This window comes from Pleurodeles waltl, chromosome 2_2, assembly GCF_031143425.1.
Source record: "Pleurodeles waltl isolate 20211129_DDA chromosome 2_2, aPleWal1.hap1.20221129, whole genome shotgun sequence".
Classification (NCBI taxonomy): domain Eukaryota; kingdom Metazoa; phylum Chordata; class Amphibia; order Caudata; family Salamandridae; genus Pleurodeles; species Pleurodeles waltl.
In genome coordinates this window covers 509,503,999-509,516,431 of record NC_090439.1, presented here as the reverse complement: position 1 = coordinate 509,516,431, position 12,433 = coordinate 509,503,999, and the positions used below count along the sequence as shown (strand labels likewise).

Sequence of the window (12,433 nt, the reverse complement as noted above, 5' to 3'; positions counted from 1 at the left end):
GGGCTGGGCTCATGCATTCTTGCTAGGCTCATTCCATTGAGATGTGTTCATGAAGGTCTACAGTCAGCAGGGTCTTGTGCTGCTTTTACTGAGGAGCAGGTGGGCTCCTCCCGACAGGCACAGATGAGCTCAAAAAAAAAAGCAGATATTCTTTCAGTTTCCCCCAAAGAGTAACTGCAGTAAGAGAACTCAGCAGATGTCCCAGACTTAGGTCAGCCTGAACGGAAAATGGCAACCATGAAGAGGTGTCACGCCCTTCAGCTGAGGAGTTTCACCTAGGGCGAGAGTAACATACACTGGACAAAGGGAATGGGCTGGAATACTCAATTACCCACCAAAAACATATGTTTAGGAGAAAGGAACAGTCAGGGAGTAGTTACAGGCTGGGATGTCCAAGATGGAAATGACGCAAAGGCTTCCATCAGTTTAAGTGGCATGATCACCGGGTCACCATTAACCAGTCTACCTGAAAACCGCACATCCCACTGCCATACACTCTTGACAAATGTCCAGCACATAATGAACTAAATGGACTATTTTACGGATCCTTTACAAGGCAGAGCCTTAACACTAGAGAGATAGAAGGAACTCTTGTAAGAGGGGTACATGTTAAGGTATGTTCCCCACCACTAGTCACTGCCTTGCCTGGGCTGAGAGTGTAGTTGCCGCATTTTCAGAATGAGGATACACTGAGTGTTCCCTATGATCAGAGAGCAGCTAAAAAATAACAAAACTAAAAAATATCCGGAGAAATAATGGGTTTGCTCAGTTGTCGACTCCACTAGCAGTAATACGCAGATTAAGCCAGCAAAGCATGAAAGGGAGGGGCTGCACCGCTTTTCAAAGCTGTGGGGAGGACTTTCTTCCTCAACACTGTGGTCAAGCAAACAGTCGAACATGTTAATCAATTTTTGATAACCTAAGACTTCATGAGCAGGAACCATAGGCTTTTCACCTACTTATGGATTCATGGGAGGAACAATACAGATGAAGTGATGTATGTACTCACTCGGACCTTATTCTGTTTAGGGAAATGCTCGCATTTTTAAATTAACTGTAGAGCACTAAAATCAAAATGGTGATTTATGAATAACGGGGCTAGTAATAAAGGGAGTACGACAGACAGACTTCCCAAAAATATAAATGTGAATTACCCTGGTGAGGCAGAAAAGGCCCTGGGGAGGCCAGAAGGTGGACAATTGTATGCTAGTAAAGCAAGAGAATCTAGTAAAGCAACATGTCTGCATAATATGCAATAACTTACATATACCTTTTCTGCAAGCAAACTTTTAATTTTATTAATGCAACATCTTACTCTTTTCTTTCAAGGTGTACCTTGGCATATGATATAAGACCACTTCTGCTCCATTGCTGTTTGGAGTTCTCCAGTGATGTCTCAGAAACAGGACGAACAACTGTCCATATCTACAAAAACATTGTTGGTTATCACATAGATATTGGTGAAATTAACTCAGTTTTAGAAGCTCGCTAATGATAAAGATCAAAATGGCAAAATATTAAAAACACAGTTATGGTCTATCAGAGGTTTCTGCAGAATAATTAATTACACTCACCTGTAACGTTTATTTCCATGGTTTCAAACTACCATCAGTGCTTACAATCTTGGGGTACAATTACCGTAATACGAATGAGATCCAGAGAAATCACACAACCTTGGTTATGAGTATTTGTGAATTTTCTACTCAAGTAATATTCTGGACGCTGACCCAGAGGCAAAAAGACCATCAGGAGTCACAATGTGTCCCAAAAAGAGGCGGCACACAATCAGCGCATCTTCAACAGGGACCTCACATCACCCCACCCCCTTTCACCTCCTTGAAATGCATGCCAGGCTCCACTTGAACTGTTAAAGGCAACTACTTCAATCAGCCGCTCTGCCCTTCGCTAATGCGCTACCCTCAGGAAAGCTGCAAGTTCATTCTGCTCTTTGGGCAGTGTATTACCTGTAAGAGGGAACACTGTCCCAGGTTATGCCTAGCACATCTAGTTAAAGGTGCACCGGACGCAAAAGGGGACAGTGCACTTTAAGTGTAATAAAATCCCTGGGCCATATTATCTAAAATGGCTCAGTTTGGGAAACTGATGTTTGTACACCCTTATTGCACCCCCAGGCTCTCCAGCATTACAGAATGAGTCACAGATGCCTGTGATGTCCATTCTGTAGTGCAGATCTATCTAAATGGGGCCCAGATCCATGCAAATGAGGGAAATTGTGTGCCAGCATACATAATATTGCACACAGGCAAACTAAGGAAAAAATAAAGAAAAAAAAATAAAGGTAATCAGGAGGAGCACCGACTGCGTCACAAAGAAATTGTGTAGTCAGTGCACACCCTGAAAAATAGTTCTGAAAAGGGCAGAAAGGGGGCCCATGGACCGCCCTAGGTTTCATCCTACAGGTGGGTGCAGTCACACATTGCATCTGGCTGCAGGGGGAGCACTGTCACCAGAGCGGCATGGATCAGTGTCTGCTTTTGGGCAGAGCATTATATGTAAGAAGCAGCACTGCACCTGCTTGCCTCCTCAATAAGGTGTGCCACAGTGCAAACAGGGAAAGTGCATCCTTTTTATAATACAGTCCTTGGAGTCAACAAAATGCCATAGACGCTGATATGAAGAAATAGGAAAGGAAGGACATATTTCGGAAATAAAAATACTACATATAGAGCTAGGTGGAAGATTAATTTTCTAACAGGCAAACTAGCAGACATGTTAGCAGGAGGGAGTTTAAGTGGGGAGGGAGATAATCTTCAAATAAATAAACATGTAAATTACAAGGAAATCAAGATTGTAAGGAAGTATGGGAAGAAATGAGATATGTTGATCAATGGTGGTGGGTTAGTTACTATGTAAAGCACATTTATACCTTTCAGTGCACCTTCACTATGTAAAACTGTTAAATATATCTGGAAACGCGACATGTTTGAAGGATGTGTGTTGGGGGTGGAGCAGGCTGGAGTGAATGTGTGGATGGTTGTGTCCTTAATGTAAACGGAACTGGTGTGCACCAACCTCCATGTGTGCAAGCTTGGAATGCATTTTCCAGCCAAGACATTCCAGAAGCTTATACACAATCTCCTTTTTCCCTCCCTAAAACTGGTGTACCTGGCAGATAGGGCAGGAAACCATGCCATGCCCCTTTATCTTACCTCTGGGTTCTTAAAAAAGAGTGAAATCCATCCCTTCCCAGTTTCCTTTGTTGCGGCCATTTCCTACAGCAATGGTCTCCAGACTAGGCCAATAAACATAGCAGCTCCAATTCGGCTCAGTTTGGATAACACAGCAGGAAGTCTTCAAATAGGGCCAACTGATAGAAACCGGGTCTGTAGTTGGCAGAGGTATGCACCCAGTCCAAGTAGGGACCACAGCTCTTGTCAGGTGAAGTCAGTGACATGTCATAAAGTAGCCTGTGCTCACCTTCTGGTAGCTTGGCGCAGAGCAGGCAGGCCTAACTGCAGGCCTTACTTAGTAGAAATGTGTGAAGTACTTGTGCTACACACACACAATCATACAAGGTGCACCACAGACAGAGTTCACACCTGTATATAGAAAAAGTAAAGCTCATTTATCTAGACACTCAAGTTCAATGCAATACAGAAATACTTACCTTTGAAAGCTGAAGGAAGTAAGATCAATGTGCAAGAAAAAAGAGTAATAGGTCAAAAATATGGTGCCAGGGACTCTTTGGCACGGCTGTCCAATGTCCGTGATCGTACTCCTACCAGGAGCGGGACGCGGCTATGAATGTCCAGAGTCGTTCGGTCTGAAGTTGACGAAGTGTGAGTGGTGGAGCGGGACAGAGGCTGCTGGTGGGAAGCTGAAGGGACACGAACGGCGAAGCAGGGCAGAAGTTGCTCGGGTGAGGTTGTTGTGATGAGAGCAGCAAAGCAAGGCTGAAGCCACTCGGGTGAAATTAATGCAGTGAGAGTGGCGAAGCAGGGCAGAAGCCGCTCAGGTGAAAAGTTGATGCGATAATAGCAGCACAGGAGAGCAGGAGCCACTCGGTGTGGTTAAAGCAATGAGAGCTGCAAAGGAGGGTAGAAGCCGCTCGGGTGAGGTTGATGTGATGCAAGCAGCAAAGCAGGTCAGAAGCCGCTCAGATGAGGTTGATGCGCTGCAAGCAGCAAAGTAGGCCAGAAGCAACTCAGGGGGAGTTGTTGTGAGGCAAGCAGCAAAGCATGCCAGAAGCCGTTCGGGGAAGTTGTTGTGAAGCAAGTGACAAGGCAGGGTAGAAGCCGCTCGGTTGAGGTTGATGCGATGCAAGCGGCAAAGCAGGGCAGAAGTCGCTCTGGGAAAATTGTTGTGATGTGAGCGGCAAAGCTATGCAGGGGCGCTCGGTGAAGTCAAAGAGTTGTGAGGCGATGAGTGAGGGGAAAGCTGGACCACTTGGAGTCACTCTGGGCTTGGAAGTCGAGTCTTGGGTTACCAGGCAGAGATCAGGAGGAACTAGGGCACCACAAACAAGCATGGCATCAGTTTGTGAGAGCAGTCATTCCAGGTAGAGTGACAATCCTGGCACACAGCAGTCCTTACTCCAGCAGTGTGTCTTGAGTCCAGAAGTGTACTGTCTTGAGTGGGTCATGTGCCCAATATTTATATCAAAAAGTACCTTTGATGTGTGGGATGACTACGAAGTTCTTGTGAAGTGTACAAGTCTCCCTTTTAGGCCAGCCTCAGCTCCAGACTATCATTGGGAGGAATCAGCCCTTCTGTGTGTACTCCAGACACTACTTCTGAGGTGTAAGTGTGAGCTCTTACCAACCGTCTCCCCAAGAAGACCCACCAGTATGCAGATGCAGTGACCTTCTGGCCAGAGTTCTTAATATACTTTCTGAGATAGGTTAGTGAATGAGAGCTATGACTAGCATCCCAGTGAAAGTTAAGTTGGATTCCGGTCCAGTTCCATGTCCATCGACCAGGTGTCACACCGAGGCCTACCCAGTCTTGTCTGATTTACATAATGGACAGGAGCTCACTGGCAGGGTCGAGCACTGTGTGTAAACTATAATTAGAAGGGTCTTTTTAATACACTTACTAGTATATTGGGTCCTTTTCAGTGTTCTCGAATGGTAGCCGCTAGAAACACAGCCCAACGAGTTGGTTCCAAAGCTGTGGTATACCACTTTAAATACCTGATTAGTGATACCAGCGTTTGACATCCTACTTCACAGGTCACTTTAGTGAAATTAGAATTGGCATTTGCTGCTGGATATAACTGGTCTTGGAATTGCCCTGCCAGCATCTCAAAGCACCCAAAATCTGGATAAGTTGTGGGCATTGTTTTGTTCGTGACACACTTCATGGCAGGTAAATTGAATGTGCATACATATTTGTTCACCTGAACCTCAAATCAGTGCAGTGACACAAGAAACATGCATTTTTCATTGAATAATAACGAGGCAAACTGTTACCCCTTTGAAATATACCTTTGACAAGATGGTGACATGTACTGTTCTATACTCGCAAACAGCTCTACCGCCTAACACTGACAACAGAGTCCAAATTTAACAGGAACTGCAGAGCTTAGAGCATGAGCACTACGATAGTTGGGATCACATCTCTGGTCAAGAAGGAGCTAGATATGTCTAGTGTTCTTTGCTGATCATTACTTTAAGTACAGTATTTAGTTTAATGTACATTAACACTATTTTATTTTTACAAAGTAAAGCACTAACTAGACATTCAATTATTAAGATGTAGCATGCTGCTCATTTGTGTTCTCCGTTTTTAACCCCCATCACCTCCTTGAGTTAGCCGCGGACTGACTCCATTGAGTTCAGTGCTAAAGAGAAGTGAATTGGATTCAGAAAAAACAATGGCTTCCTCGAAGGAGGTACATTTTTGATTAAGTTATTATTAATGCTAAGGCAATAAACTATGGAAATTGGCTCTTGGTTTCCCTGTAATAGCAAGTTTCAGATCACTACCTCACATATAGTATAATCCAACAAGAAGGTGCTTAGGTGTGGCAAGCAGATATCCCCTAGAGGAAAGGCACCCCCAGCCATTAAGCATCAACTGGTTGACATTTTTGGCTAAGCATCAGCCTCTGAACTCTATTATCCGTTTTTGAATTTAAGAACATAGGGGTATCACAATGCATACTTTAATCCTTCAAACTGGAATTATTTCTCAGAAGTGGAGAGCATGGAGGCACTGTGAGCCTGAAGTGAATTCTACTGCAGAGAGTAATACCTTAATGGTAATATCTGCCTCTCAACTTTAATCACTAGGAAGTCTATAGTGCTGTATTTGAATTCCTTAGTAATACACTTTAAAACTCAAAATTCATTAAAGCGCAGGGAATAGTAACTATGTGTCATGAATAATTAAAATAACAAATGTGCCTGACTAACAAATACAGTTAGCGGTCAATGGGAATTAGCTGCCTGGTCTTGACAGCTACACTCCAACACAAAACTCCCCAGCGCTTTCTCTTTCTTTTTTGCCCGGTCTCTTTTGATCATCTAGAACTGATACAAGTCAAACCCAGAAATATGTTAAATTGCTAGGCATTATGATGATCTCATTATCAGTCTTATCACAATTGTAAAATGTAAGCACTTGTTCAAGTCCACATATCTCACTGACAAGGGGCAGCACTCAACAAAGCATTTAGGAATACTCATGCCTACCATTTAAGGACTTCTGAACTCTTACACAAAGTGATCAACTTAACCCCTTGGGTGCCTCGCACGAGCTGGTCTCGTCCTCAGCCACGGTTGCCGTGTGAGGAGGACGAGAACAGCTCGTCCTGCACCCGGCCCACAGGGCGTGTGCTAGCGCTCCCCCAAACCTCCCACCCACACCCCCATCAGAGGTTTAAGGGGATTTGCTTCTCCTTCCACCCCTGACCACCCCCCTCAGCATTCGGATGACTTCGGCACACTCACAGCCCGCCAACGTCATCAAATGCTGCCAGGGATGCGCTGGAAGCCATTTGCTTCCAGTGCGTCTGGAGAGAGGACCTCCTTTAGGTAAGTACTTCTTCTGGGGGGAGTTTTAGGGGGGAAAAACAGACACAGGGGAAAAAGGAAAGAGTTTTTCCTTTCCACCTGTGCCTGTTCTGAGTGGATTCCTGCTCCACGATTGCGGGCAAGGGCCGCGATTGTGGAGAAGGAGTCTACCCACTAGACACCAGGGATTGATTTTTTGTGCATTTTGGGGAGCGACCCCTTAGGCAAGGGTCGCTCCCCTAGGGGCAATGATCTATCAGTGTTTTGACCCCCCCCCCCCCCCCGGGGCCTAGTTCGGCCATTTTTTTCAGCCGATCTGCCTGGGTAGAGGGGCCGGGGGGAGGGCTGAAACCCACTAGACACCAGGGATCACCTGATTTTTTTATATCTTCGGGCAGCGACCCCTTGGTAAAGGGTCGCTGCCCAGGGGGCATGATATTTTCTGATGTTTCAGCCACCCCTAGGGCTAGATCGGCCATATTTTCGGCCGATCTGTCCCCCTTGGGGTCGAAACCCACTAGGCCCCAGGGATTGTGTTTGTGCAAGGGTCGCCCATCCCCCAAAAGGGGCATAAGAGTGATGGCCATTTCTGTCCCCCATGATGCCAGGAATTTTTTTTCTTTGTTTTTTTTGTGTTGGGGGGCACCCCCTTCGGCAAGGTTCGCCCCCCCCAAAGGGGGCATCGAATGGTTGGCCTATTTTCTTTAGGCCCGTCTACCCCCAAAGGGGAGGGGCAGAAGATCAGGCTATTTTTTTTTTTAAAGCCCATCTGCCACTAAGACGCAGTTTTCTTTTTTTTTGCCCTTTTTTTTGTGGGGGTGCCCCCTTTGGCTAGGGTTGCCCCCCCAAAGGGGGCACAGAACTGATGGCCATTTCTGCCTCCCTTGGAGGCAGATTGGACTATTTTTTGTAGGCCCATATACCCTCTGGGGGGCAGAATCCACTTAGGCACCAGGGAAAATTTCTAAATGCTTGGTGGCGGGGTGTTTTTCAATTGGCAAAGTATTTGCATTTGTGATTATAACAATGTATTTCTCCTTTTTGGTCTAGTTCAAAGCTCTTGCTTCATTTTCTGTGTCTCCTTGCAGTTTTGGCAGTTTGGGACCTGGGATTTGCGTAGTTGCATGTTTTAGGTAAGTAAAAATAGTTTAGTCCAAAGGAGTATTGTTGCCATGCATGAACAACATGTTTGTAGGTGGTGTAATAAATACAGTATTGGTTGCAAAATTGTCCTTACATTTGTGCACAATGATATTTGTGTTGTCTTAGGTCTAATTTGCTTTTCTTTTTTCTTTTTAGTGGGACATCATTGATGATTTCTGTGTCTGTGCAGAATAGTTGCTGGTGAGTTTAGCTTTTTCAAGCAAGTGAGTGGTATAGTTTTTGAGTACATAACTCTTTGTGATAAAGCCACACTTTGTTTATTACTTATTTTAGACACCGCTGGTTGTTGTTGGCGCATTTGTCAAGTTACACTTCTCTGGAAAGGATCATCAAGGCTAGCCGTAGTGACCGCTCAGCAGGTTATTGGCATGCTTTTTGAGTCGTCTTCTGACCATGATGATGAGACTAACTCTGCATCTGAGGCAGAGGAGGAAGTGAGAGATTCTGGCAATGAGTTTTCTGTCTGAGAGGAATCTTCTGATGAGGAAGTCACTCAGTGCAGATGAAGGGCCTGTTTTAGAGGAGGACCCTGGTGTGCCGATAGTGCAGCAGCCTGGGGCTGAAAGGTTTCCCATTGGAAGACCGGACACTTGGGTTGACCCAAAAATGGAGCAGCCACAGTAGCCTGCCTTTACTGGTCTCCCAGGATGTAGAGTTAATCCGGAAAACTTTTTGCCTGTCAATTTCTTTCAGTTGTTTATGGACGGTGTGTTTTTGGAAGAGATTGTTGAGCAGACTAATTTGTATGCAGAACATTATTTGAGGGACAACACTGCCAGACTTAGCCATCAGTCTAGATCTACTGAGTGGATTCCCACAAACCTGGAAGAGTTGAAAAGGTTCCTGGGTTTGACTTTTTTGATGGGGTTGATAAGGAAGCCGTCCCCGGCTTCTTATTGGTCTACTAGTCCCTTGATGGCAATCTATATTTCCTGCAACCATGACTCGTAATCAATTTGCTTCTTCTTCGGATGCTGCATTTTGTTGACAATGCTTTAGCCTTGCCATAAGATCACCCTGATTGTGACTGTCTTTGAAAAATTAGGCCTGTCCTTGATCATTTTGTAGACCGGTTTTCAGAGGTGTATGTTTCAGGCAAAGAAATAAGTGTGGACGAGTCTTTGGTCCTGTTCAAGGGGCTTTTGGTTTTTAAGCAGTAGATTCCTAGCAAGAGGGCATGATATGGAATTAAGATGTATATACTATCTGAAAGTAATACAGGATATGTGTATAATTTCCAGGTCTACACCAGTAGGGATTCCAGTATTGACCCCCATGGTTGTCCACCCACTTTTGGAGTTAGTGAGAAAATTGTGTGGGAACCTGGTAGACAACTGTTCAACAAAGGTCACCATTTGTACGTAGATAGCTTCTACAATGGAGTGTAGTTGTTCAAGAAATTGTTCAGAGTGGACAATGTTGCTGGTTGCACAATCCGTCCTAACCAGAAAGGCTATCCACGAGAGCTTGTCTGTAAAAATCTTGAGAGGGGACAGTGCAGTGCCTTGTGTAGTAATGAGCTGCTAGCTCTGAAATTTGTAGACAAGAGGGATGTGTACATGCTAACTACCATCCATGATGAGAGTACTTCACCAGTGGCTGTTTGGGGTCAGGTTGCGGAAGTGCGCAAACCTGTGTGAATTTTGGACTACAAAAAGCATATGGGTGGTGTTGATAGAGTAGATCAGAGGTTGGATACTGCTCTTCGTAAGTCTTACGTGTGGTATAAAAAGTTGGCCATCCATTTGTTTCAACTTTTTAATGCTTTTATTGTGTTCAAGGACTGCTCCCCTGAGTCAAGGATGACATTTGTTAAATTTCAGGAGTCGGCGAGAGTGCCTTATTGTGGTGGAACAGGCAAGAGTTCCTAGAGTAGCAATGGTGGAGGATGTGGCTAGATTGAAAGATCGCCACTTTCCTGATGACATTCCTCCCACTCCCAAAAAAGACTTGCCCACTAAGAAATGTAGAGTCTGTGCCCGAAGAGGAGAGAGAGCTGGATGTACTGCCCGGACTGTCCTTCAAAGCCTGGGCTGTGTGTGGTTGGCTGTTTCAGAAGAATTACTGGTAACTACCATGAGCATAAACTGCCTGTTTTATATTTTCATATGTTCAGTTTCACGGTTGGCATTACTGTAATGTATTTAGTTAGAGCTTTTGTGTTTGTAGTTTTGTACTTATTTCTCATTAGTTAGTAATTTCTTTGTTGTTTTAAAAAAAAGTGATGGCGGTGTGCGTGGAGTGGCGTTTGGCTGGCGGTGTGCGTGGAGTGGCGCTTAGCTTGCGGTGTGCATACAGTGGCGCTTAGCTTGCGGTGTGCATGGAGTGGCGCTTGGCTGGCGGTGTGCATGGAGTGGCGCTTGGCCAAATGCCAGTCCACACACTCCCATCAGCTGGTGTGATTGCTGTATAAGGCATGTGGGCATATGAAAGTGATGGGCCCTTGAATGGCGCTGTCTGTTGATGCGAGTGTAGTAATGTGCAGGGGCCCGTGGATGGCGGCTTGAATGGTCTTGTGCATGTCATGTATGAACGGTGTGTGAATGGACTGGAAAGGGGTTGGTGGCTTTACGTGGCTTTACAGCTCACGAGCTGTGAGTCATTGGTTCAGCTTTTTGGCCTTTCAGTTATTAACAGTGCATTTAATTTTTGTGAAATCTCTTGTTAATAAAATTTGATCTACTGAACCATCACTCACCCTTGTCCCAAAACCAACCAGTATGTGTGGTAAAAATGACAAAACCTGCTCCGCTGTAATCAGGTGCCACAGCAAACCCGTGACATGCCAGGTGTCTCGGGTGGGACCCCAATGATGAAGCATGCCACCAACTTGGTTGGTGGGTGAGGGGTCTTTTTAACATAAGCTAAGTGTGTTTCTTTTCTCAATTTTAGTATTTGGAACATCACAGAAGGCTGTGGATACATTAAAATGATCCATTACAAAACTACCTCTTTTTCTGGGGGGGGACTGAGGGCTCAGGGAGGTGTGTTTTTGGTCCCCGGTACACCGGTCATCTAGGGAAACCTACCAAAACCAGACATTTCATTTTTTGAAAACTAGACACCTGGAGGAGTCCATGGAGGTGTGGTTTGCATGGATTCCTCAAAATGTTATTACCCAGACTCCTCTCAATCCACAAAATTAGCTTAAAAAAAAACATTTTCCTCACTTTTCTTTGTAGGATCACCACAGCGGCACAAATTTCCTACCACCCAGCGTTCCCCTCAGTCTCCCAAGAAAAATGATACCTCACTTGTGTGGGTCCCCAAAGCAGAGTCAGCCTAAAATGTATAAAAGAAGTAATTGTGCTTATCAACTTGCTGTGCTATCCACTCAATTTCTACACGTTTTTGGCCTTATCCTGATGCAGGCACCTGGGCCACCCACAAGTGAGGCATCATTTTTATGGGCAGACCGAGAACACTGGGTGGTAGGAAATGTGTACAAGCACATTGTTCCTACAAACAAAAGTGTGGAAAATGCGATTTTTTAAAACTATATTTGAGGTTTGCAGAGGAGTCTAGGTAAGAAAATGTTGGGGGATCCACGCAAGCCACACCTCCCTGGACTCCACTGGGTGTCTAGTTTTCAAAAATGTCTGGGTTTGGTAGGTTTCCCTAGATGACCGCCGCACCGGGGACCAAAAACACAGGTGACCCCCTTGCAAAAACAGGTAGTTTTGTAATAGATCATTTTGATGTGTCCATGTTGTGTTTTGGGGCATTTCCTGTTGCAGGCACTAGACCTACCCACACAAGTGATATTTTTGTCGGGAGACTTGGGGGAATGCTGGGTGGAAGGAAATTTGTGGCTCCTCTCAGATTCCAGAACTTTCCATCACCAAAATGTGAGGAAAAAGTGTTGAGGTTTGCAAAGAATTCTGGGTAATAGAACTTGGTGAGTTAAGAGGCCAAAATCCACTGCTAGGCACTTTCCAAAAAACACTTCAGATTTCAATGTAAAAATGTGATGTGTCCATGTTGAGTTTCCTGTTGCGGGCATTAGGTCTACCCATGAAAGTGAGGTAGCATTTTTATCGGGCGGCATGGGGGAAACACAGAATTGAAGAACAAGTGTTATTGTCCCTTGTCTTTCTCTACATTTTTTCCTTCCAAATGTAAGACAGTGTGTAAAAAAGACATCTATTTGAGAAATGCCCCGTAATTTAAAAGGTAGTATGGGGATCCCGGAATTCAGAGATGTGCAAATAACTACTGATTCTCAACACCTTATCTTGTGCCCATTTTGGAAATACAAATGTTTCCTAGTTACCTATTTTTCACTCTTTATA

At 44.8% G+C, this 12,433-nt stretch overlaps 1 protein-coding gene across 1 annotated transcript in view; it reads right to left on the bottom strand.

The window, feature by feature from the left end:
- Positions 1–12,433, bottom strand: part of RMC1 (regulator of MON1-CCZ1) — a 219,715-nt gene that overhangs the window by 120,524 nt on the left and 86,758 nt on the right. Inside the window, exon 8 of the mRNA XM_069220023.1 lies at positions 1,336–1,425. Coding sequence (XP_069076124.1) covers positions 1,336–1,425 — 90 coding nt within the window. The remainder of the gene's footprint in view (positions 1–1,335; positions 1,426–12,433) is intronic.